General features: G+C 36.4%; 2 protein-coding genes across 2 annotated transcripts in view; both read left to right on the top strand.

Moving 5' to 3' along the window:
* Nucleotides 1-180: 180 nt before the first annotated feature.
* Nucleotides 181-13,889, top strand: LOC136810741 (uncharacterized). Its single transcript, XM_067067342.1, has 10 exons — nt 181-493; nt 1,502-1,649; nt 5,675-5,835; nt 5,947-6,000; nt 6,961-7,089; nt 7,824-8,016; nt 8,807-8,971; nt 10,700-11,146; nt 12,097-12,196; nt 13,558-13,889. Exons 1-10 carry the CDS (start codon nt 188-190, stop codon nt 13,856-13,858), a joined length of 2,004 nt encoding a protein of 667 aa, XP_066923443.1. The 5' UTR covers nt 181-187; the 3' UTR covers nt 13,859-13,889.
* A 10,826-nt stretch (nt 13,890-24,715) lies between these two features.
* Nucleotides 24,716-27,752, top strand: part of LOC136810708 (voltage-dependent calcium channel type A subunit alpha-1-like) — a 120,433-nt gene continuing 117,396 nt past the window's right edge. Inside the window, exon 1 of the mRNA XM_067067301.1 lies at nt 24,716-24,842. Coding sequence (XP_066923402.1) covers nt 24,739-24,842 — 104 coding nt within the window. The 5' untranslated portion in view covers nt 24,716-24,738. The remainder of the gene's footprint in view (nt 24,843-27,752) is intronic.

The raw sequence follows: 27,752 nt of genomic DNA, 5'->3' as shown, positions 1-27,752 counted from the left end.
GGGGATGAAATATAAGTCAATTTCCCAGTGGGGCTAAAATTCCAGGGTATTTTCCTACCGGGGACGAAATTTTTGCCAAATTTTCCAGTGGGGCTGGAGTCCCAGCGGGTCTGTGACATAGGGGTGTTTATCCTCTTAACCTCGCTAATATCACATATTACTTTTTTAGTGAGAAAAAAAGCGAAAAATGACTTCTAAAATCATGAAGTATCTCTTACTCGTTTTGGCAATCACCACAAATGTTCTCAGTGTTCCAGATCTGGTTTTCTTAAACGAAGATGGCAGTGACACCAACATGTTCGGACCAACGCTGGATTTCAAAACTAATACGCCTACCACTGGTAGTACTGCTTTTGTTAGGAATTCGGTCAATGCGAACTTAGGATCTGCTTTTGGAAGACCTGTTCTGACTGGATTTAAGTTTTTTAATCAGAACTTTTTGAATGATAATGCACTTGATAGTGAAGACGGTGGAGTTGTTAGCAACGTTCGAGTAAGTCAATACGAACGGCAGTTAAAGGGTTAACTCATCTCCTTAATTCGAACATATTTTTTGTTCCCTTTAGCTAACAATGCCTTATGAAGCTTACTCAATATATCTAGAAATTTCCTTAACTCGCACAAATTTGTGTTGCCCGTGTGTGTTCTCCCTGTGTTTGGAAGTGCTCTAAGTTAGGTTGAAAGGGTAGAGTTTTAACTCTGAGTTTTAACGCTGGACTTAAAACTTACGACCTTAGGATCTGAGGATCCAAAAGATGAAAAACGGTCCAATAAGGCTCAGAATATAGCCTGGAAGTCTATAAACCCGTGCCAAATTGAAATATCCGATTAGATTTAAGAGATTCCAAAATCGACTTTCTCGCCCGAACTCCAAATTTCGAAAAATGAGGAAATAAGCTAAATTCTCAATAGATTTTGACCATGATTGTAGTCTTTGCAATTTCCTTATACGCACGCATTTAATTTCAATCTGTCTTAGAAGTCAAAATTTTTTCTGACTGAGTTTACTCTTAGAAACACCCAGTGAGAAAAATCAGTAGCGTGGTGGGTCAAATGAAATTGGGACTAACTCTGGAGGCAATTTTCGAAAAGTTTCGGGTATCTTCTCTCTTTTGGCTGAAAACTGCCAATTCTAAGATGTGTAAAAAGTTCAGAAGGGTGCCGAAATTAGTAATAAAGGCTCCTTATGCGCCCCTGTCTTTCAGCACCCCCAGAAAATTGACCGCTGGGAGGGGGGGGGCAGTTGCTCCCTTGCCAACACGCTACTGATAACAATGTTAGGTTTGGGCTAAAAGTCAATATTGGAGAAAAGCTGGAACAAGCTGAGAAAGTAACACAGTTGCCTCTTTCTAATATGGTCCTTAAGGGACGAGGGTTCGCGTTTTCTTCAGCAATAATTTTCCTCAATTCAATTAAATCCTTTCCCGGGACTGCCAACTACCAATGAAAAAATATACTTTTGTTGGCTTACCTATCAAATGCATTTTCTATTTTTTCTCAGATTCATTACAACGGCTTCATTTCTATCGGCGATGAAGCGGCACAAGAAGCCGACAGTACGACTTGTACGTTGACCGATCGTTTCCCTGGCAACTTTATCGCACCGTACTGGGTTTTGTATATGCAAGGAACTGTACACACATTTCTACGTAAGTTTTTAACCGTTTCCTCTTTGACATTATATAATATTTCGAAAAAGCGCAATAAAAGTTACGTTTTTCTTTATATAGGGACATTTCCAAAGATGTCTTATATAAAACACTAGATAGAGCTACTCTGTATTTCCCAAGCAACGGCAGCTGAAGCAAAATAATCCGCCATCTTTGCTAAAAGTAGGTCACAGTAGGTCACAGTAGGTCACAGTAGAAACCTTTGTTTTCACTGTTTTTGACACTGCAATGACTTCAGAATTTCAAGAATAAGCAAGCTAAATTGTGACTTCCACCGGGGTGTTTTGAAACCACAATCGATTTGTAAGTGCTCTAAAGTAGGTTCGAAGGGTAGAGTTTTAACTCTGAGTTTTAACGCTTTTAACAGGGGGGGGGGGGCAAGCAGTTAGTACAAGAAATCATCCGGACTAACTGATTTTTGACGATTTTTTTTTTGACCACCACCATTGACAGTTAGTACACTTGTACTAACTGTTTTTGAATTCTATTTTTTGGGTACCACCCCCTAAAATCGGCTCCTAGGCAAAATAATGGGGGTTTAATGAAAAAACAGGTAACAACGGGCAGGATAATCCGTATTAGACATTGAAAAAGGGTCTGTCAACAGGATCTCTGGACATTAAGTTTACAAATAATTTCCTTTATATTTGATTTTAAATTCGTCTGATTAATTCCACCATATTCAAATGTCTTCTTGCAGTGTGGACATTTAGTCATAATTATGTATTAGTTTTCTAGTCTAGAATTATAAAAGTTAACTATAAAGGTTAATGTAGGTTAGACTAAATCTTATCCTTATCATATATCAAACAGTGTAAAACTGTAGATAATTACAAATTCCAGCACATTCATAAAAATATCTGAAAACATCTGGAAATAAAAACATTCCAGCAATCAACACTGATCAACAAATTCAACATCGCTCCTCATCTACCATCTTTGTCTGCAAAATCGGGAAATTTTCCCCGTTTCTATAGCGAAAACGGATTATGTAAACATCAACGATTCTAAAAGAACGGCACGACACAGAAAAACAGAAGCAAAATTAGAGCTAACCAAGAACAGATTTCAAACAAAAAAGCGCATATTAAGCCTTTGGAAAGAAGATCTGGTAGTCAGAGCTTCCTAGGAAATGCAGTTAGTACAGTTTTTTTTCTTGAACTTTTCTCAGACACCACCCCTTTGGCAGTTAGTACACATCTGTACTAACTGCTTTTTAACATTTTGAAAGATTGACCACCACCCCAAAAACAGGCATGATGTCTGAAATTGACCAAGTGACCCCCCCCTGCTTTTAACGACCTTAGGATCTGAGGATCCAAAAGTTCAAAAATGGTCCAGTAGGGCTTGAAATATAGCCTAGAAACCAATAAATCCCTCCCAGATCGAAATAATCGTTGAAATCAAGTTGAAGGCCCGAAATTGACATTGTAGCTCGAACTTCAATTTTCGAAAAATGGTAAATTAGCCAAAAGTGCTAATATGTTAGGGCACTGATTGAAGATGGCGGATTTGCTGAAGTTAGGGCTCTATCTAGTGTTTTAAATAAGATATTTATGGATATTTCCAACTTTCAGGTTTTCTTCCTTCACATATCTCTTTATCTCTGTTCAACGTAGTAATAGGGGTACAGTGAATTTTATTACATATATAGCTGGCACACAACGTTGTTTCAACGTTCATCTAACGTTATATGGACGTTGTGAACGTTAGATAAACGTTGAAACAACGTTGTGTGCCAGCTGGGTATATAGAAATATCAAATCCAGGATGTCAACATTCATTAAAACTTATGACTTGAGAAGATAAAATATGCCAGGGCTTTCGAAAACCCAAACCCCAAAACCTCCCTGCAATTTCGCAAGCTTGTAGAACTTTTTTTGGCGTAGACCTCAGTTTAAACAAATAACAATTCGGCGTGGACTTGGCATAGTTTCCACAATGGGCAGAAGGAAGGGTTTCAACTATCATCTTTTTGAAACGCATCCAACAGTCGGACTCATCGATGGAAAAAATAACAGAAATATAAGTTAAAGAGTAGACGAGAGCTAACCCTTATGTATTTTTTCATTCTATTCTTTGTTTTGGTTCCTTTCTCCTTTCCGAGTGTCTCTTATTTATTTATTTATTTATTTATTTATCTATTTAACATTTATTCGACGGCAATTTTTACAAAATTGTTCTTCCGTCTAAACTAAGAATTATAAAAATGAGAATGCAAAAGATATTATTATTTTGTTGTAATAAAATAGCCAGAAAATTAATTATTATTCAAAAAACATTTCAACAAATATTTTTCAGCATAAGCTTTTCGTTTTATTAAAAAACATCATCAGTGCATATACAAGTAAAACGTTCAAAATAAAATGTTATCAAATTTATAAAAAAAGCTAAAAGTAGAGATAATTGCACTAATACTCATGATTATTATTTTGCTTTTGCTCTTATTTTGCTAGCAACTTGCGAATTGAAAAGGTGGAGTCTGGATCGCTTCGCAACCCTTATTTTTGGTTCCTTCCTCCTGAATGATTTAGTGGTTTTTAACAGGAGATAACGGTAGATTATAAGGTAGACTTTTTGAAAAATCGCAAGAGTCTATTGCTCTCGGATGTATCATTAACATAAGGCGCGTCAGACAGGAAGCGACGTTACACATATTATCGCTTCCCCTTAGCGAAAGTGTATTCATGAGTAAGCAGCGGTATCAGTTATGGAACGTTTCAGAAAACTGTTGGGAAACACCCAGAAGGTAATAGCGAGTTAATGGATTTGAGATAAATGGAAGGAGACGGTATAAAGCAAAGGTGACATGCAGGCCCCTTTGCTCGACGACCGTAAAAAAACACCAAAATACTGTCGTCTGTTTAGGTGAGCAAAAGCGATATAGAGCCGTACATCCTCTATCGACTTTGTTTCGCGTCGACCTCAATTTACCGTCGCCATCGATATCCTCCGATACATAAACTCGCTAATTGCTCGGATGTGGTATCCTTGGACAACCAACCAACCTAAAGTTTTATTGGTTCTCTCTTTGTACGCTCGTACTATCAATGTGAATTTTTGCTTTTTTTTTGTGTGTCACATTAATGGATACTCGAATGAATGCTCAATAAAACCTTAGTACAAAACACTTAAAGGACATCATTCAACGTATCTCCTACCACTACAACTTGCTTGGACAGCATTTTTAACTAAGAAAAAAGAAAAACTTTCTTTGCTTTTTCAGCGCCGCGCGAGCACAAGTTTTTAGAGATGCGCCTCTTTTCTATATCTAGTTAAAAAAAATATCTTTGATTCCATCACTCCATGATTTATTGACGCACTCGACGAGCACTATGCTTTCCCACGTAGTTCGAGTGTCGTCACTATGCACCATGGCATCTGTGCGTTGCGTGCACAGACGTAGCAGAGTCTGGACAGTGTTGAGCGTTCCAAATTAAAAGGTTCCTACTTCGTAAATAAAGCAACTGCTCTCGACGGGGAGGGGTCATATCATATCTTATCATAAAGGTTCATTCATACAATGCCTTATATTATTAAAGGGATATAAAAGTAGTAAACATTGCGCGAACCACAATTAAAATCATGTGTCCAGAACGAACTTGTAAAACAATTGAAACAATCAAAATGAGCTATATTTATTTTCATTTTTTATTTTGACATGTGACATTTGTTTTGATTTTGTATCCTGCTGCATACGGTTTGTTTACAAATTTCGTCAGTACTTTTATGTCCCTTTAAAAAAGAAGGAGTTCCTACTTCGTAAGTAGTAGCACCCGCTCCCGATGAGGAGGGCTCATATCATATCATATCATCAATCTTCATTCATACGGTGTCCTGTATTATCGCTGGATACTCCACCGGATACATAAGAATGTATATGAGTAACGGTTCACTGTTGCTGTCACAATTCTTACATGATGGCCATGTTTTGAACATCGTCATCCGAACGAAATCTTCATTCACAAGCTCAAGCAATCATGTACTTTTGTACTCTTTTTTAGTTGAAAATGCTGACAGTAGAAGGCTCATCTTCGTCGATTTACAAGAAGCGAAAGTGTTGAATGGACAAAATGAAGCAGAGTTTCTTAGAGCTTCACGAATTCTCGTTATCACGTGGTTAAGAATGAGATCCTCTGGTTCCGCTACTGCGGGTGTTTTCAATGTAAGAAGATTTGCTTTTAAAATTTTGTTTTGGGAAATTATCAGTAGGCCTTTTGCTTTAAAATCTTTTTTAAGCCATTACCAAGGTGATTAAATTCCTTGAGTCTTTAAGTGTCTTCGACTTCTTATGAACTCCTCTGGTTCCGCTACTGCGGGTGTTTTCAATGTACGAAGATTTACTTTTAAAATATTTTGTTTGGGAAAGTATCAATAATGGTTATAAAATTTATCATCTAAGGAATATTGCCTAAAAACAATGGGGACTACTTAATATCTATACAGAGCGGACTTTTCCAAGCCTAAAAGAAGTCTTGAAATTGTACGGATATCCCCTGCAAAAAATGACAACAATTACGAAAAACGCTGGTAAATGGATTCTCTCCCCTTAGAAAAATTCTGTCAAGTGAAGGCGGACGAACAAAAATCAATCTTTTACCGCCCTTGGAAATTTCAGAACAACTTTCAACCAGCTGGAAATTTGAATACGGTTCAAAAAGACGAAAAGACGTGAAACGGCACTTTTACTTTTTTTTTCGGTGCTCTGTCCTTTTTCTAATGATCAAATATCGGTAAACTGTACTAGGATGCAAAAACTTAAACGAAATATGGGTAGAACTTTATCTCGTTTCCGATCTTAAGAATGTTTTTTCCTGATGATAATTAGTTTGTTTACGCTTAATAAATTATAATTTCCTCAATGGGAAGATTATTGACCACTTTTCCATTTGATGAGCTATCATAGTGTGCTCCTGGTTAAAAATACAAAGAACAAAAAGCAGTAAAATTTATTGGCTGTGACCTCGTTTGTTCTTCTTTTCTCATTGTTTTTGCTATTTCTGTACTCTGAGGCTTGAATTATTATTTCGTTTGTTTAGGCGTTGAAGACTGCAAATTTAACTACTTGTTCTTGTGAAAAACTGGGGAAAAACTTAATCTCATAAAAGATCATCCTTTCTGCGCATAGCACGCTCTGCTATAGAGGGATATGGCAAATGTGTCGATTTAACCTGACCATGGACTTTAGTGTGAATACGTGTCATGCGAGGAGTATCAGAATCTGCTCGGAGATTAAGAAATTCGTGGTATGGTAAGGCATTGATAGCATATTGTTATATTTTCATTTTAGAATGGTCGATTGAACACCTTCCAAACGTATTTGATTCTTTTTGATGGCCAAACATTCGTGCAATTCTATCACCGATCTTTGGACACGAATCGAGTCACATTACCCGATGGTCGTAACTGTATCGCTGCCGTAAGTTTTTACGGTTGACTTTTACTAAGTTGAACTTCCTAATTCTCCCGGTTACTCCCCCGCTTGTACGGAATATACCTTATTGGAGTTTTTTGATAAACGTGAGATACACCCTGGTACAGAGTGATGGATCTTATCGGAGTTTTTATTTCTCTTTAAAAATTCTATTGTAACACCTCGAATCGCCAAAATACATCGCTTTTTTAGAAAAATCAAAAACTCCGATAAGATCTATTACTCTGTATCTCTTGTTTATTGTTTCGTAGTACACTATGTGTGCATTGTTTGTTTGATACAAATATTCCCGTACGGAAACCTCTGCGACGAAGTATGATTTATAAATAGCAACACAACTCTTATCGTCTCCCCTCTCTCACCAACACTCCGTCTCAGCGGTCGGTTTGAAAAATCTCAGATGAGAAAAGACAATGACAACAGACCCTCTACGACAATACATTTTGAAATTAGCCGTAGATACTACTTCAGTGACGGAGGCAGTTAGCTTCTGATTTATCTAAATGTTGTCTGACTTAAGACGACTGTAAATCAGTATTTTACCGTCCTCAATTTTACGGTTCAAAACTGCCGTCCTCAAAAATACAAATACGTACTCGCTATGGGCATAAAATTGACTGTCTCAGGTCAATGCATTGTCCTTTTTGGAAGTCAACATAATGACTTCTCTCTATATTTTTCAATCAAAGGTTTTGACTACAGAACTTTTCAATTTTCAGGTTGGTATTGCCAGAGATCTTGGAGAGGTTGTCCAAAATGATACGCCGGCAAATCGTCCTAATTTTGGAACAGATCGTTTCAACAATTTGTTGGACAATACTCCACAAGCTGTCGAATATTACAGTGATGAAGAAGGAGGCTTGAATCCTTTTATTGACATAGGGAGTTATGTGTTTCGACTCAATTCCAACGGTAATCTAATGTCAATGTTTTTTTTACACTACAACAATAGTAAGTAAGTCTTGCGGCCACAGTCGGAGGCGACCCAAAGGCTTCTCTTTCGATAGCTATATCTCCGAAGGAAGGGAAGGGCGCCACTCTTATTTTCCTTTGTCTTTCAGCATTGAGAAACAGGTAGAGTCCATAGATTTATAAAGCCCGAAGGGCTAGATGTAGTGCTTTAAGCTCTTCCAAGCAAAAAAAAGTGAATATCGCAAAAGATATTGCTGCTATTGTTTTCCAAAACCCACGAAGCTTCTGATTGGTCAAGCGCTGAAATTATATTGTAATGTCACGTGACTTAGGTGGGATTTCTTACCTAACCTCGGCACACTTTTCAGCAAAAGCAAGATATCTAGCCCTTCGGGCTTTATAAATCTATGGTAGAGTCACGATATTTTACTTGGATAGCCCAGTAATATAGGACTTTTAGACATTCGGTTGTTTTCACGGGATCCACAGCTAGCCTGCTCGGCTATCTCTGAACTGAACGGAACATTTGAAGGAGCGGGGATTCGAACCACGAATCCCTGGTTTGAGACGCTGACACCTTTGACCACTTCAGGTGAAGTTGGTTTCATGAAACACTGACTAGCAAGGTCTAGCATGACGCTTTTGATTACGAGTCGTGATTTCAAGGGACTTTTGCATAAAGAAATTGTAGAAAGCTACGTTTTGAATTTGTTTAAGTCTATGCGGGTTGGGCTAAATTGGTTAGGCTGCTAAAGGTGAGTAAAATACGTCATATTCTTATATTTTTCAGAACCACAGCCACCCGAGAAAGACGCGAATTGTAATAAAATCGACAACAATTTCAAATGTACATTTCGAATGATGGCTATTCGTGCTATCGAGGAGGCGGAGGCCGATGCCGGCACCAAACGAAGACGAAGACGACGTGATGTCAAGCGTCAACCAAATACTACAGGTTTTTGTTAGAGTCCTTTCTTGGTTCACTTTATAAGAATCTTAAACACAATGTTGTTTCAATGTTCAACTAACGTTATATGGACGTTGTGAACATTAGATAAACGTTGAAACAACGTTGTGTTCCAGTTTTCTTGGTTCACTTTATAAGAATCTTAAACACAATGTTGTTTCAATGTTCAACTAACGTTATATGGACGTTGTGAACATTAGATAAACGTTGAAACAACGTTGTGTGCCAGTTTTCTTGGTTCACTTTATAAGAATCTTAAACACAATGTTGTTTCAATGTTCAACTAGCGTTATTTGGACGTTGTGAACATCAGATAAACGTTGAAACAACGTTGTGTGCCAGTTTTCTTGGTTCACTTTATAAGAATCTTAAACACAATGTTGTTTCAATGTTCAACTAACGTTATATGGACGTTGTGAACATTAGATAAACGTTGAAACAACGTTGTGTGCCAGTTTTCTTGGTTCACTTTATAAGAATCTTAAACACAATGTTGTTTCAATGTTAAACTAGCGTTATATGGACGTTGTGAACATTAGATAAACGTTGAAACAACGTTGTGTGCCAGTTTTCTTGGTTCACTTTATAAGAATCTTAAACACAATGTTGTTTCAATGTTAAACTAGCGTTATATGGACGTTGTGAACATTAGATAAACGTTGAAACAACGTTGTGTGCCAGTTTTCTTGGTTCACTTTATAAGAATCTTAAACACAATGTTGTTTCAATGTTTAACTAGCGTTATATGGACGTTGTGAACATTAGATAAACGTTGAAACAACGTTGTGTGCCAGTTTTCTTGGTTCACTTTATAAGAATCTAAAACTTCAGTCGTCAGTCTAACCGCCTGCTTTCTTTTTTTTTAGAGATAGAGTCGATATTTTACGTTGATAGCCCTGTTATCTAGGACTTTTAGACAGCTTCGCATGTTTTCACGGAATCCACCGGCTATCTTTGAACTGAACGGAACATAAGAAAGAGCGGGTTTTTAACGCTGACGTCTTTGGCGGTTGGTTATCGCTCCTTAAAGTTTTCGAATTAGCTACAAATACACCCAAAGTATTGTTGCTAAAATACTTCAAGATCTTTTTAAACATAGTTCGAGTTTGCCAAAATGGCTCAAGATCTTTTTAAACATAATTTTCGAGTTTGCCAAAATGCTTCAAGATCTTTTTAAACATAGTCCGAGTTTGCCAAAATACTTCAAGATCTATTTAAACATTGTTCGAGTTTACCAAAATACTTCAAGATCTTTTTAAACATAGTTCGAGTTTGTGGAAATTAAAGGTTTTGTTTTTAAATAAGAGTGATATTGTCTGCTTACTCATCAATTTCAATTCCCAAGTTTTTTCACATTGGATTGACATGGATGTGGAGCAAGATTGGTCAAAAAGACAAAAAGGATGCATATTAGCATAATGTAACAATAGGCAGAGACTGTCCTGATATGAAATATGTGTCTGGTATGAAACGGAAACACTTATGTAAAAATGAAACCTTTAACACAATTGATTTTTTAATACACCTCATGTACGTAAAATGTCATTTTTAGTAATTATCCTATTCGGAAGCGTGGGCTGCAAAAAATTTATGTGTGTAAAATTGAAGGGGAGTGTATTGCACCTTCAACTAGTTGGAAGATTGGCCGTATTTCCTTTTTTCATTAATATCATTTTGTGTTTAAATCAAATTGATTTAATATTTTCATCTGAACAGTGAAAACCACGACAACCATGAAGACAAATGAGAAAGAGGTCCAAACGACACCAGCAACCAATCGTACAACAGTGACAACATCTACAACCAATCGCACGACAGACACAATCGCCAATAACAACAGCACCACAACCGATGGATCCGGTTCACAAAATACAGACCAGACTAATCAAAATACAGACCAGACCAATCAAAATACAGGCCAGACAACCGAAAGTACAGAAGATCGCATCAAAAGACTTGCCGATAAATTTTGCGAATACCGAGATAACGGGGTGTTTGCGTTCCCTGTCATTTGTCGTTCTTATGTTGTCTGCGAAGGACCTCTCGACGCCAAGACGGCGACATGGCTTGCTTGTGCCGCAGACGAGCATTTTCATCCTGAAACTTTGGGTTGTGTAAAAGAGGAGCAGGCCACTTGTTTTATTGGTGGAAGGTCCGTCCCAGGTTAGTATATCATTGAATCTAGCATTGGGCTGCTCCATTAAAAATCCACACGGGATGGACTGTTTCAAGTAAAAAAAATTCTTGAAGATGTGTGGATATCTCCTGGAAAATGACGAAATTTCAAAGAAACATTTTGCCATACCTTAAATGTGATGGTGAACACCTTAAATCAGTCTTACCCCCTAGAAATTTTAGAATATCTTTTTACACCCTGGAAAAATAAAAAAACACATATTTAGACCCCTTCGAAATTCTTCTTAGATTAACTCCTGCAAATGTTTGTCCAGCAACCCCTTTATGGATATAAAATGGAATGGCCCATTGTAGAAAGTGACCATGGTTAACCTAAGTGTCAATTTCTTGAACTTTGTATGCTGTTTTTAGAGAATTGTAATGAATGAGTTTTGATAGTAATTTATTGCATTGCCAAAAGTGTTCACATTGATGAAAATCCAATTCTTTTACCTGACATTACAGCGAATAAAAAAATTTGAAATATCTTTTAACATCTAGTTTATCTTTTTCATTTAGGGGTATTTTTAAGGCTAATCATAAGAAGTTGCTCTTCTTTGAATTATCTTAAGGGAACTTATTTTGGCGAATTCGGCGTTTAAACAAAATTCGCCAAAAAAATTCTCGCCAAAATTAATTTTTTTGGTATTTTGTCTAAATAACTTCTTGAGTTCACAAAAAAAGCTTCAAATAAGGCAAAATAGAACATATTTATGCTGTCATTTGCCAAAATTAGTTCCCGCCAAAATTAAAAAAAACTCATCAATTGCCAAAATAAGTTCTCGCCAAAATTAAAAGTTTTCAGGGTTTTTGCCACTCGTCAAAATTAGTTCTCGCCAAAATAAGTTCCCTTAAGGTACCGAGCGTCTAATAGTTCTCCGATAGTGCTGTAAATTCTCCCTCTAATAGTGCTGTAAATTCTCCCTCTAATCCTTCAGATCCGTGGCTTCCAGAAACGATTCCAGCACCAGACACCAGAGATGTTTGTAAACTTACTTTCCCCGATGGTGATATCGCTGATCCTCAATCGTGCTCAAGGTGAGTGTGTCAAGAAAAGATTTCGTGCAAATCAGAAATAGGCTATTCCGACATCAGAAATAGTCTGTACCCCCTATGTTGAGGAGGTGTGACGTCCAGCGTGGTCTGGAAAATAAAAAAATCCATAAAGTGGTCTAGTTTTTTGAATGATAAAATCCAGGGTGGTCAGTAAAATTGGGTCGAAAATCCAGGGTGGTCAGTATAACGAGGTCGAAAATCCAGGGTAGTCCAAAGAAATGGGAGAAATCCGGGGGGGTCACGTTTAAAAAAAAGGATCTCTTCAACATAGGGGGTACAAATTGTTTCTGGAATAGCCCAATTCCCCTATAGAAATCTATATGGAAGAATCGTTCGATTATGGAAAGGCGATTTCTTCTGTAAATCGATTTATAGTCCTGTCAGTTAACAATGCCCTATAAACCTTACTCCATATCTCAAAATTTCCTTAGATCGAACAAAATTGTTCCTCTTGGGTGTTCGATTTATGGAGACTCCACAATAGAAGGTTTTGTCATTATGGAAGGATGAATCATTCGATTATGAAGATGAAGCGATTTCTTTTGCAAATACGCCTTTTCGACCGTAGTCGATCGCGTATCACTTAATTATTCAAGTATACCCCTAAACTTGATCCAATCCTTTTTTGACACATTTTTCTATTGTCTATATGTGCGAAAAAAGGACTGTGACGGTTTTAGTGGGATAAAGCGGACAAAAAATGCCCGCGCGGCAATTGGCGGCTACGGTTGAAAAGGTGTATCGAATGTTGTCTTCTATTTATCTTTCAAAGAGCTTGAAAAAACTTTCTAGACTAGTGACGCTTGATTATCGGGAGTACATCTTGATAGTGGAAAGGCCAAAAGATAGTTTTTTCCATTCGTATAGAACCATTTGAACATACCAAGTAGACCAATTCTACGCATATTCTTGAGGATATTTTTTGGAAAGATTTCTCTCGTTTCAAAGCACAAATAGAATCAAGTCACCCAATAACAAAACTACATACTAAGAGCGAGAACTTTTCGGACCTACCCCGGTGGGTGGAGGTCCTTTAAATTAACCGATGTTCGTCCGTCAGTCCGTTCGTCCGTTACCAGCTTTTCTCGGGATTGGCTCATTAGATTCTTTCTGCAGTGATGCAAAATGGTGATTCCCAAAAAGTGACTGAGTCCGATTTTCGAAAAAAGAATTTGGGGGTAAATTTGGGCTAAAAAGAGCCTAAAAGTGGGGTTTTTTGGACTTTGCACGAAATTGCTTCATTAGTTTTTTCTGATTTTATGCATAAAAGGTTCTCTAAAAAGTGGCTGAAGCAGTTTTTTTCGGGAAATTTTGTTATATTCTATTTACTATTTCACCTTTAGATATTACACTTGTTCAAACGGTCTGTCGATTGGACCCCGACCCTGTCCGCCAGGCCTTTACTATAATCCGGACATTAAATCGTGTGATTGGCCACAAAATGTCAACACGGACAAATGCAAAGGTATGACCATTACTGTTACTCCTCCTACTAATTCGACCATGAGAACGACCCGACGTACGACAATGTCTACGACTACCCAACAACCACCGACTGATTCGAAGACAACGACACGAAAAATAACGACAAATAACACGACAACTTCGAAAAGTAAAACGACAAATTATCGTTTACATCAATAGATGACGAAAAATGACGAAAATTTTACAATTACAGACATTTTTACTTTTTTTTTCTATGATGCGATCGACGGAACTTAAATGACGACAGTGAACAGACTGCTACACGTAAATAATACAGTAGACTCTCGCTATTTCGAACTTGTATTGTTCGAATCTTTCTATAATTCGAACTCCCAGCTCCCCTCAAGGAGAAAATCTTCTTCTTCCCCGTTCCAGTTCGAATTAGCGAGAGTCAACTGATACCTACCTTAAGGAAAGAAATTTTGGCGTGGGAAGAAAATTTGGTGGATTAGACTGAAATCCGCCAAATTAATTTCCCGCTAAAACTAGCTTTTTCCCTGATCCGCTAAATTAAATCCTCTACGAAAATCTTTTTCATGCATCCGTCAAATTAAATCCACGCCAAAATTTCTTCCCTTAAGGTAGTTACAATTTTTACTGGAAATTATTGACTAAAAACGAAAAGCTACCTTTTTTCTATTCAATTATAGTTATATTCATTTTATACATACAACTTTTTAAACGCACCTGACACACAATACTATCGACGCCATCGAAAACTTTTTTGTTCGGCTTACCTGTGGTCTTTACAGCAAGTACGCTCTGCTCTGAATATATCCGCTTAGCTAAAGCATCCTTGCTTGTTTTGTTCACAGCTAGTAAAATAAAGTTTAGTAGCACACAAAGACGTAAGAATACTTCAGATGGTGATAAAACATGAAATTTAGTATAGATGACCTTAAGAGGGCTCAAAACTTAATTTTAAGCAGTACCACCTAACCACCGGCAAGATCACGTTATCGTTACCAGGGGTTGATGTCCCGGGAGAGCACTCATATGGTCCGACCCACGGCATGTGCCGCTGTTAACAGTAGGTTTTTCGAGACCCTCGAAATGCACTGTAAGGGTTTACTTTTGATAGAGTGCACTGTAAGGGTTTTCTTTTAGCTACAAGGGTGTGTTTGGGGACTGCTGAATTGCAAGTCTAACAGTAAAAATCTGATGTATCTTTATAGTTTTGACTCAAACCGATTTTGATTTGTTTTGTACATTGTGTCGACATCCTAGGTTCATTTTCAGCTGGCTTCGCCAAAATAAGATATGAAATCAAACTACACTGTAAGGGTCAGAAAAGTTCGGTAAATGCACTGTAAGGATATCTTTTCACTGCTCAAGGGCTGCACTATAAGGGCCCGATTTTGAAAGCCATTTTTTGGCGGCAGATGCCGTCGTTTAGAAATCGAGTACCCCCCCCCCCTGTGTATATGTGCACTATCGTTGAATCTCGTTTTTTGAACTCGAAAGGGGGATCTAATTTGTTTGAACTACGGAAAGACTCGAATCATAGAAAGCATTTTACGGAGGATCTTTCCGACGGGAACTGTGAATTAGTTCGAATTATAGAAAGATTGGAATAATAGAAGCTCGAATTAGCGAGAGTTCATTGTATGTGCTAGCATACCTTACCAAAAAGGGCTTAAAATCAGCTTTTCCTTGGGTATTTTTTTAGTTCTTCTGAGAGGTTCTTTGTTTCTTAAGCTTTGAATGAAGCCATGAATTAGCTTAGAAATCTAAGTTAGTTTGCTTCAGTCACCAGGATAAATCTGATGGTAAGTTGTGACTGAATAACAGTATTCCAAGGCAAACTTAAAATCCGTAAATATAAAAAAGCTTTAAAGCGCCGAAAACGCTATATTGATATTAGCTGTGTGTCCTAGCCTTCTGAATACGGGCTTAGTTAACTAGGCTAGTCATGAATAAAAACGTGTGCAAAACACGAAAATGATAAACATAAAAAGTTGACCTATATTCTGTGGGCGAAAACACTGTATTCAACTTGTGGTTTTTCAGAATGTTAAATGAAGTTTAGGAGTGTCATTTTCTAAGAATCTTGTTATGTTTTGTTATCTTTCGATTTCTCAAATCATAGAATGTTATTAATATGTTATTTTTACCGATTAATATAAAAACAGAAGGTTTTGATGTCGGAATTTATGCTTATTTGAATTTTTAATAATTGTTAAAAGGGAAAGCTTGTCATCATAAGATTGGAAGTAAAGTGTTAAGTTTCTTCTTATTTACCAAAAAATTCAAAATTTCAATTGTGAAAAAAAGTATATAATAATTCGACAACTAAAAATCACATTAAACAAAATTGGTAAAAAATTCTGCCCCTTTTTTGATCCCTTTTTTTCTCTGTGAGAAAATTATATTTTAATAAACTTTTTTTTTAAAGTTTTTTTAAACAATCAAACTGTCACTTTAATATTGTTTTTTATCCCTATCAAAGAAAAATCAATAGACAATAATGAATTTGCTTTTGCTTTCTCAACGTCTCGGATGATGAAGAACTACATGAAGAACGTCCAAGTAAGTTTTGCTCGAAATATTTTAAAATTTATCTCTCTGACAAATTCCTAAAGGTTTTAAGTTTTTCCCGTTTCATATCAGACACATGTTTTTTATATCAGGCCTATTGTTTCTGGTGATCAATCTTAATCTTTTGACTTAATATCCTTTAAACTCTTGCGAATAATGTAGATCTAGTTCAGTAAAGTCCGTCACCCTCCAAGAACTGACGTAGGCTCAAAACTACTCCATTCTCAGCTAAAATGCAATGGGCTTTTCCAGAAAAAAACCGTGCACCCCCTGTTGAGGAGTCCATTTCCATTCCAAGGGGGGTACGGTTAGAAATGCAGTGGAATTCCATAGTAGTAGACAAAACTCCGTCAAAAATAAGTGGAATTCCATGGGGGTAACGAATGAAAATCTGTAAAAATTCGGAATTCCAGAGGGGTATGATCCTAAAATTGCCTGGAATTCCAAGGGGGTAATTCACAAAAGGTTGGTGCTCTTCAACAGGGGGTGTACGGTTTTTTTCTGGAAAAGCCCAATGCCTTATGTATCTGCACTTTTGAAGAAGGTGGAGTGCCTGAAGCAATTTAGAAAAAACAGTTCTGACCCGCAAAATCGAGGACGGTAAAAGTGCTGATTTACCATCATTCTTGGTCAGTCAGGATCTGGTCAAATCAGAAGTTAACCGTCTTCGTCGAAAAACACACATACATAAACTCACTAACGCGTACAGTATATGGCCCCCAAAACGGAGACGGCCCCCAAAACGGAGGTTTTCATTAAAATGAAGATTCTGACTTGTAGATTTATCAGAATTAAACGATTTTTATTTATTTAGAAAGAATGATGGTTATACTAAAAAATGAGCATGTTTTTGATGGTTTGAGACAGATTCAAAATAACATATTTGCGTCTAAAGGAAATATTTTAACACCAAAATTAGATAAAAATTGCATATAACTCACTCTAGCACCTTGGATATTGAAAATAAGTTATGAAAACGGGATATAGGAAACTTTCTACACCTAATGCCGTTCAGAAAATGCAAATACATCTGTGACTTTAGAGGCTGGGTAAAAGATATAGCATCTTGTAGGTCAACCAGTATTTTGGAACCCTAGAATTAGCATTGACAAAACGGAAAATCCTAAATATGAGAAAAAGCAAAAAATCTTGGAATTCTATTCCTATCACCTAGAGTTAATAGTTTATAACAAAAAATTAACATTATATATAAAATTTTCGCTGAATCAGCAAAAACGGCAAATTCTGTCATTTTTTTGCAAAATATAGGAGAAAAATATCTTTAAAGCTTAATATTTTCAGTTTCAGTTAAGCCTTTTTTCTAAAATTTTCACAGCTTATTCCATACATGAATGGAACTATTTTCAAAAGAGATTTGTTTTCAAAAACTTGTTTAAGACGTTGTTAAATCAAAATTGTCATTTTGAAAATTTCTAATTTTTCAGTTTGGACTTTGCAATATCGAAAATCTTGAAATATTTCATAAAAATCATAAATTTTACATCCATCAGGTCGTAAATTTAAGGGAAAACACAAATATGTTCATAGTTTCCCCCCCTATTACAACTGGGCTTAATAATTTGATTTTAACTACACCTCCGTTTTGGGGGCCCCAAACCTGCATTTTGACAACCAGGGGTATACTGTAAAAATTTTATCAAATAAATTTATGCCCAAAACCCTCTAAATCATATTTCAAAACTATGGTCAAAATTGTGTATTCATATCTTAAAGATATCTCGAGAAATCGCTAAAATTTCAAACCCCCGTTTTTGGGGGCCATTAGAAAAAAGCTACCCATCTTTAAGCGATTGAAAAATATTGTTGAAATTGAAAATTTTGAAAAAGAACTTCCAGGAAATAAAGTAGAGATGTTAAAGGTTTTCATGCAGCAAAAATTTTTGTAAAATCTCTTTTCCTCTAGATTTGAGAGAAATTTCAAATTTGATCGCCGTTTTGGGGGCCACATACTGTAATGCATAAATTGTTAAATATTCTTGAAATATTGATCAATAGCGATCTCTCCTATACAAAAAAAGTTAATAATTTGATGTATTGGTTATCAGTTTTATGAATTAGGGGCTGAATTGTATTTCTGGAGGCCAACTTGTGTAGTGAACGTTAACATTGACTTAGAATAAATAATCAATGAAAGTTTTTAAGGCCTCATCTTGAACAAAGAAAATTAAATTGTAGGCTTTGATTATATCAGACTCTGTCCCGGGGGTTACTCGGGCAAAAAGCGGTATGGCGATGTGCTGCTGCTGACCAGGGTACCTTTTTTACCTCCATGTGTCGCAAAAACAACAAAATAGAAGAACTAGTCTCTCATAGGGTATCTTTTTGAGGGAAATTCGGCAAAATGTAGAAGATTTTGGAAAGAAGTGGAAAATTATAGAATTTTACTCCCTTTCGGTCACTTTTTTTGCAAATTTTAGGAAGATTTTCAAACCTTCATTTTTCGAACCTTAGCGGAACACCCCCGTCGGTTGGCAAAGGTTAGTACCCCCTCCCCCGGGACTGTGTTCAAGAATGGATATTAAATTTATTAATGCTAATTCACATTTTCTTTTGGTAAAAAATTCTTTTAGCAAAATTTAAATTTCTATTATTGGAAAGAAAAGCTATCAAAAATTCTTGAAAAACTTTGAATCATTTGCACACTACCCAAAGCTTTATTACAGATGAACTTGTTTCAAGACCCCGCCCTAAAAAATACTTTCTATAATTCGATTCTCTCTATTATTCGAACAAATAAGATTTTCGTGTTTGATTTTTATAAGAACATCCAAAATTTTTGAAGCGTTCGGATGTTCTTAATTTTTTGAGTTTTAAGCCTGAAAATGTTCTTAATATGTTATTATTTTGACAATTTTGTGGATATTTTTGTCCATTTTCCTAAGAAATAGGGTGTTTTTAAGCCAACAAAGCCTTATAATGTTCTTAACTTGTTTTTAGCATTTTGGCTAGCGAAGCCTTATAGTATGTGTGCTTATATAAAAAACGTGTAGCTCCGTTACTGAAGAGCCGACGCGTTTCATGATTTTTTCTTCATTGGGTCAGAAACAGCCAGTCAGTGAGTAACATTCATGTTTTTGCATAAAAGAGGAAAAAAGGCTGAATAAGAAATTTAGGCTTCAATTCGATCCCCTATCGATTCTCTATTATCCTGTTAATTCGTCGCTCTTTATTCGATCATAATGAGCTATGGTGTTAGGTAATTAGGCTATTTATTTTGGGAAATAAACACTGCTAAAAAGAGAAATTCATATGTTTTCAGAAGTTTTGTTTTTTTTGACTTGTGTTAATACAATACTGAGCAAGGTTGATCGAAGGCTGATGTGTATTAAAGGTTAGTTGTTCATAGAGCTTTTCGGGAAAGTTTTGAGGTGTTACTAAAGTGTACTGTATCTATATTTATGTGGGTGGTGGGGATGTCGGGGCATTTGAGGGATTGAAATTGATGTTAAAAGAATTGCAGAATTTGATTGCCTAGCTTGCACACTAGTTTCCAGTCCAGGTTAGCGACTTTAAAAAATGATTTTGATTTGCTGTAAACCACCTTAATTAGACATCCTTAGTTTTGATTAGAATATTTTACGCAATAAAATGATAAAACTCAACAATAATTTCATCAAAATAGATGAACGATCTGAAAATCGAATAAGAAAGGAAAAAAAAAGAGCTTTAAACTAATCTAATAGGCTGAACCCGGGGGGGAGGAGTCAGTGGGTTTACCAACTAACGGTATGTGCGGCGAAAAAAGTGGCTTTTAGAATCGCACCCTTACAGTGCAGCAAAAAACGTTGTGTTTCAAAATATTAGTAGATGCAGATATATAAGTTGTTGTCAAATTGCCTTTACAGAATAATTAGCATATGACCATTCCAGCCACTATTTAAGAGGTTGTTGGTTAAAAAGCTACAATTCCTTAAGTGGATTAAATCTGGCGTGGATTTATTTTTGCGAATTTTGGCCTTTTTCGCGAAAATCCTCGCGAGACATTTATAATCAGGATTCCCAGCTGGCACACAACGTTGTTTCAACGTCCATCTAATGTTCCCAACGTCCATATAACGTTAAATGGACGTTGAAACAACGTTGTGTGCCAGCTGAGTTCTGGCCAAAACCCTGTCAGACCAAAAATTAGCAGAATAAGTAGCCGATTCGCGAAATTTTTTCCACGCAAAAATTTTGGATTCTCAATTCGCGAAAAAAAGTGCACGCGAAGATTAACTTAAGATTAACTTCTTATTTTATAAGAACGTTAAACATTTTTGCAGCCTTTGGATGTTCTTTGTGTTATGTAGAAAATTTTCTTAACATGCTGTAAATTTGTTCATTTTGTGAGTTTTTTTGACCATTTTTCCTAAGAAATCGGGTGTTTTGGAGTCCGCAAAACCTTAAGATGTTCTTTGCTTTGTTCTTTGTATTTCGGCCATCAAAGGCTTATATTCTTATAAAGTTTGTTCTTATAAAAAAGTGTAACATAGCTAGAAGGCCTAAACGAAAGAGAAAATAGTGAAGATTAACGAAGGGAGGTCTCAATCTAAACTTGTTTATAATGATATTAAAATAATGTGTAACAAATATTATTGAAAAAAAAATGAGTTTTGGTATCTCGCAGAGAGTTAATAAAACTGCTTGGTGTTTTTATTATAAGACGTCTATAGGTCCATTATGCTTTGCACAGGTAAATAGATTTCTGCGATATATAGAAGTTCTATTTCCCCTTTTTTCAGCTTATCTGTTCGAAAGATCGGACCTATCGATCGTTCATCGTTTGGAGGGAGAATTTTTATCTTAACTAATATGTAATATGTTATGCTGGATTTAATTTTTATAGTTGATAATACAAATTTTTTTCATTTTCAATTTTGTGACCCAAACATAATTTAGTCTGGAATCTTAGTTGAAAATTGATTTTTGAGACTAAAAAAAAAAAAAAATATTATCTAGTTATGTATTCTATCGAAGGGTGTTTTTTTTTTCAATTGACCAAGTTTTTCTAATTTCAACTTAAAATCGTTGCATTTTCTTGAATTTTTGTTCCTTCTACATGACAGAGTCTATCAAACTTGGTTGGTGTATACACCTATCAACCCATAGCGGCGCGGTCGGCCTTTTTGGGGACTGGTAATCAATTTACAAGGAATATTTGTTCTCGCCGCACGGCTACAATTAAATCAAACTTACAGTCCAGGCACACAAGGGCCTCTAAACCGATCATCTACAATTACAAAGATCTTGATTCGTAGCGCAATGGATTTGCCTTGGTTAGTTCTTTCTTGAACACTTTGATGCTAGTAGCGTTAACAGTCTCTTTTGGTAGAAGGTCCCATGCTGTCACACATCGATAATAAAACGACTTGGTCTGGACACCATCGTCTGCAAAGTTTGGTATCAGTTCGTAATTGTGAATTCGAGATGGACGCACCCTGCGAATAAACTTATCCTTATCGTAGAAGTGCAAGTGTTTGTAGATCTGAACCATGTCTCCGGAATGTCTTCTGAATTCGAGAGAAGGCAAGTCAAGTTTTCGTAGGCGCTGCTCGTATGGTAGATTACTTAACCTTCTGACCATCCTAGTGGCACGTCGTTGAACGCCCTCAATTAAGTTGATGTGGTCCTTACGTAGTTTTGGTGACCATACAGATTGGGCATACTCGAGATGAGGCAGGACAAAGTTTGTGTACAGAGTGAAGAAAGTTTTAAGACTTAGGTCTTCGAAACCTCTTCTGATGACTCCTAGAATGGAATTTGCTTTTTTCACTTGTTTTGATATATGTTCTTCGAAGGATAAGTCAGAGTCTATCAGAACACCGAGATCTTTTTCAACAAAAACATGTTCAAGTTGTTCACCTCTAAGTGAATAAGGGTGCGCATGGACAATATTCCAATATTTACCGAGAGTGAGAACGTGGCACTTATCTGGGTGAAATCTTAATAGCCAATCATTTGACCACTTTTCAAGCTTGTGTATGTCTTGTTGGATAACCAATGAGTCCTCAATCGAAGTGACTTGTGACTTGTCGTCAGCAAATAGGAGAATCGAAGACGGCACATTGTCAGGGAGGTCGTTGATGTAGATAACGAAGAGAAGTGTTCCCAAAACACTTCCTTGGGGAATACCACTGATAACATCATCCGTCTTAGATCGAGTTTGGTTAACCTTATACAATTGTTTTCTGTCAGTCAGAACACTTGTCCAAATAATTTAGGAGTTGTGTGACGGTGGAGCTGCGACTAATGAAACCGTATTGCTTGTTGGTTAGAAGCTTTTCGTCAGTTAGATGCTTCATAATGTGCTTTCTTATAAATGATTCCATTAACTTACAGACTAATGAAGTCAAACTAACAGGTCTATAATTTATCGCAAGGTTTCGGGCACCCTTGTTTTTATAGATTGGAGTCACATGTGCCATCTTCCAATCTTTTGGTATTGTTCCCTCAGACAAGGTCTTGTTCATGATGATAGTCAGGGGTTCGGCCTAGATGGTCAATCAGTTCAACTAACATTTTCGGGTGTATATCATCCGGACCGAAGGATTTACTCACGTCCAGGAATTTTATCTGTTTTTTCATCATATCTTCTGTTATGATGATGTTCTCAACTTGAATCTCCGTTCGTGTAGGAAAGTCGGGAATCGTTCCTGGGGGCTCATTGGTAAAGACGCTGCAAAACTGTTTTTGTAGGATGTTAACCTAACTTCTTTCAAAGGGACAAATCGATTTCTGCGAGATCAATGACAACTTTCTTGAACGATTCCCAAAGATCTTCCACTGATTTTTTCACGGATGCATTTTTGAAACCTTCTTTCCATTCCCTCAACGTCGGGTCATTTTTCATTAATTTGAAATTGGCTGAAGCATAGATGAACCTTGTTTGCGTAGGTTTGGAGTATGCGTAGCAAACGAAATTGAAAGCCAACGAACTATGGTCACTTTTTTCTAGTGGTCTTAGGTAGTCGAGATTCCTAATTTGGTTTTCTTCGCCTGTTAAGATCAAGTCGATGAGGGATGGGTCATCAGTTCCTCTACATTGAGTTGGTTCATTAACATGTTGATGGAGATATGCGTCTCTCAAAGCAATTAAGAATTTCTCTTCTTTGCTATCCTCCAGATGCGGGGTGGTCCAGTTTTCCCAATTGATTGTTGGAAAGTTGAAATCACGGTACAAACATTTGTGCGAACATTTCTTGTTTAATGCAATGGACTTGATCAATAAGTTTAGGTTGTTGTTGTTTTCGTTAGAGGACGTAGATCTAGTTGGGCTTCGATAAATGCATACAACAGCGAGCAAATCTTTTCCTGATAGTTGTACTTCAATCATGCAAACTTCATTGAAAGTCACTGGAGGCTTGACATCGATTACCAAGTGTTTAATGGAGATATGGACAAATATGACAATGTCACGCCCTTGATCTGTATCTAGGTTAACTTGGCTATCAATTTTGTAGTCATCGAATTCATATTCATGTAACTCCTTCAAGGCACCTGCTTTTTTCTTAGCTTCGCAGATTGCAATTATATGCGGCTTTTCTTCCCGGGCCATGGACTGTAATTCTTTTTTCTTAAACGATGTTAACTGATCTGGATTTGTATAAAGAATCTTCATATCTTTTATTACTTGTTTTGGAGCGGTCTTTGCCCCTATTCTTTGATGATGTTTGTCTCTGTTAGGTTTTCGGAGAAGGAGACATTCTTCTCTGTTGGTGATTTCGTCATCGATGATTTTTTCTAGTGGCACCATCTTGATACTGAACCCGTTTTTTGAATTACCACGGACGTGATATATTCCTGATGTTGGAGATTTTGTTGCATTCAATTCTTTAGCTTCGATAGACAATTGGTGCACTTTCTTATGCAAATCAGGCGTAAGGTCTTCAGTGATGCTCATTCCAGTATATTGACGTTCCTTTATCGCTTCAATGCAAGGGTATCTTACATTTTTCACAAAAGAGCTCGATGACGATGCCGTCGTCAAGCAGAATTTACCTTTCATCACCAGTCTCTTCGTGTCGTTAAGGCTGTGATAGGTGTATTCAGTAACCATCTAAATTAAAAAAGATAAATTTCCTTTTTAAATGATTTACATTTTGAAATATTGAGATTAAAATAACTTAAGTCCACCTTCTTAAATCAAAAACTTTTGCAATCTTTTTTTAGGCGTGGGAAGGAATACAAGTGTGGTAACCTCTCTGACTACTAATGGATATCTCTCTGAAGTAATGAGAAAGTTTCTTGAATAGAAAGACTGAATGTGATCGGACTAAGTTAAAAATTTTAAGTATTTTTTTCGGTGAATTTGGTAAAATTTAAATTGATTAGTGATATTTGTTGAGATTTAAATTGATTTATAAAATTTGTTGTTTATGATTGCAGGGGAATGGCTATAAAGATATTCTTTATTGGAAGAATTATTGTTTTTTGAGAAAATTATTCTAATTTGTTGACAGCAATGAGTGAAATTTGTTGATTTGTTTTTTCAAAATGGTTGAATGAAAGCGTTGAAGACAGCCATCAAAATGTTAAGTATTATTGAAGAAGAAAGTGAAGAAGAAACCCTTCTCCATGAAGATGAAACAAACAAAAATGAGCAAAAGTAAGTTTTGAAATGACATCCAAACAAAACTTAGGAATTCGATTTTTAACGATTATTGACGTTAAATTACTTACTCTAAAGGCCGGTCTCCACTTTCGGACAAAATTAGCGAAAATTTTTTGACGTTTTTGTAAGGTCATTGGTCGGTTGAAAAATGAAGCAATTTCATTGGTCGAAATTGACGTAGCGGATGAAAAAAGTAGATCTCCCTTCAACTTTTTTTTTTTTCACGCGAAACTCTTTTATGACGTAATCTTTTCTTTAGGCAAAAAAGGTTGAGAAAAAAGCTGTCGCCCATTTCGCGCGAAAGTGGATACCGGTCTCAAATAGTAGAAGGTCTGAATAAAAGGGGAGTCCGAAATTTTTTCAAAATCTAACAAATTGTACATCCAAAACCCCCCGAAATAAGGTAATTATAAGCTAAGACCAGGCTATTTAGAGCAATTCAGCTTATATTTTCAAAAATAAACTAAGCGGGGGTCCTTATAAGACAGGGGGATGACGTTTATTCGGGACCTTAGAATACTCAATTCTGCACAATTCACCAAAATTTCAAGAGGGTGCTTATTTGCTATGTGAAATCCATTTTCCGTCTCACAAGAAAAACCTTGTTTTGACCATAATGATCAATTAGGCTATATGTAAGGACCCGACGAGTCGTTTGAAGTCGTTTGGCCAACCAATGGGCGATGGGCGATGGGGAGGAAAAACCTTGCTTTTCTTCCTGATTGTAAGCATGTCCTAGCCTGGATATCCATACTCGTTGAATCCTGATTTTTGCTGTGTTTCTTCTAATCAACGTAACGCGTACTCTAATTTAACGCGTACCTTGTTTTTTGGTAAAAGTCGAATGCCGAGGTGGAGCTCCCAGCAACTTACCGCCTAGATCAGATTACCCAATCAAAGCTACTTATATGCTGAGTTGTCGGTGACCAGGGACCGAACCCACAATCCTTAGATTGTAAGGCGAGTGCCCTACCAACTGAGCTACCCGGCCCTTCAGCTAACAATGCCTCATAAACCTTTAACTCGAACAAATTTGCGTGTTCGAATTAGAGAGACTCCACTGTAATTATGTCTTACCACGCGTTCGATTCAAAAAGATTACGATAAATTGCAGATTTCTGTAAAGCCCGATGGGCTATCGCAAAAAATATTGTTGCTATTGTTGTATTGTTGTATTGTTGCTATCTTCTAATCGGTCAAAGGCTGAAATTCTATTGTAATATCACGTGACCTAGGTAAGATTTCCTACCGAACCACTGCACAGTTTTCAGCCGAAGTACTCTATCTATATTCGGGCTTTATAAATCTTTATGGACATGTTTTTTTTTTGACTGTACCAAAATCAGGTTTTCGCAAATCGTGAAAATCACTTTATTTTAATTATTTCGTCATTCGCATGATGAATTTTCCCAAAATTTTGATATGTATTGAGATATGGGAAGGGCTTTAAAATGAGCTATTTGAAATTTCTAAATTCGGAGTATTTCAGGATTAATTAATCATGGAGTGTTTTGGATCATATCTCACTCCATGACTCATTATGCATGCCTGAGGTAGCCTAAAATCATAAAATCATAAAATCATAAAATAGCCTGAGGAGTAATCTTTTTAAAGGCCGGAGTGAGTTATGATCCAAACAATCATCACGACTTTTTTAATCATTTTTCACTCATTTTAACAATTCCTGTTTTCTTTAGTTTGTTCCTTTCTTATCAACTAAACAAAAATCTCAAATCACCTCCCCGATAGATAGACTTGTCAGGAAAATATATACGATTGAAATTAGCACCTAGATTTCAAAAATGATCAATTTGATCCCATTTTCATCCGTTTTTTTCCAAAAAAAAGAGGTCGATGTGAAAATTCAATCCTTTAGCTACACCCTGATATAAGTTTCGTATATAAATTGGACACGACAAAGGCCAAATATAGAGCCGACTTTATAAATCCGAAATAGACTATGATTTTTTTCATCCTGAAATACTCCGGATTCAACAAGCAATATCTTAAGTTCCATAAAAGCATGGAATTATTATAGACACTGGAAAAACAATAAGCTGATTTTTGCCAATTTCTCATGTACAAGCCTTGTCTGCAGTAATGACATTATTGTTCACCCTCCTTCCACCATTAAATGATTTTTCGTATTATTTTAATTGTATTTCTCATCAAAATACACTTATCCAATTCCCAAATGAGACTTTAAGTTCTCCTCCGAGATTCAAACTTGTCTAGTTAATTACTAATTATACGTCGTTCTGACGTTTTAAATTTCGAGAAAGATGGAAAAACATGTTATGTATAAGAAATTGAATATTGACACCAGAAATTTTTAAACTTCAACCTCAAAAAATCCTCCGTGCCACCACGTGCCACCAAAAGATTTTCATACCACAGTGGAGCTACGAGACTCACATCTAATATATGTCAATCTCAGCTTTTCTTGGAGAAATATTGGAAAGATATTCCCAATTCAAAATTTCGTGTCATTATAAGCATTTTGTTTGATTAGTAAAATCTGATGATTTTTTTCTCACACCAGATTTCATAAATGTATCCGTTTGGTATTCTTACTAGCATTTATTTTCAAACTTTTGGCCAGCAAAAGTACGAATAGAAAAAGTTAGAACACTTTTTAGAAATTAGAGTATTAATCATTTTTCAAAATCAGAGTCCTTCGAGCCGCCATGACAGTTGTCCTTTGCGGACAAAGCTAGAACATCAATTGTTTTCTGAGACAATGGAAAGACAATACTTCGCTCTCCACCGTTTCATTTGATTTTTATCCAGAGTCTCTATAATAAATCCATGATAAAAGCTATTAAGATCGGACAAAAAGTATCGGACAGAGCTACTAATCTATTTTTTCATTTTTGAATAACGATCAGAAAGGGTTCAGCTGTC

The sequence above is a fragment of the Clytia hemisphaerica genome, unplaced genomic scaffold, assembly GCF_902728285.1.
Source record: "Clytia hemisphaerica strain Z4C2 unplaced genomic scaffold, Clytia hemisphaerica genome assembly, whole genome shotgun sequence".
NCBI lineage: Eukaryota > Metazoa > Cnidaria > Hydrozoa > Leptothecata > Clytiidae > Clytia > Clytia hemisphaerica.
Note: the sequence above shows the minus strand (reverse complement) of the source record. Positions and strands in the feature narration are given on the sequence as shown.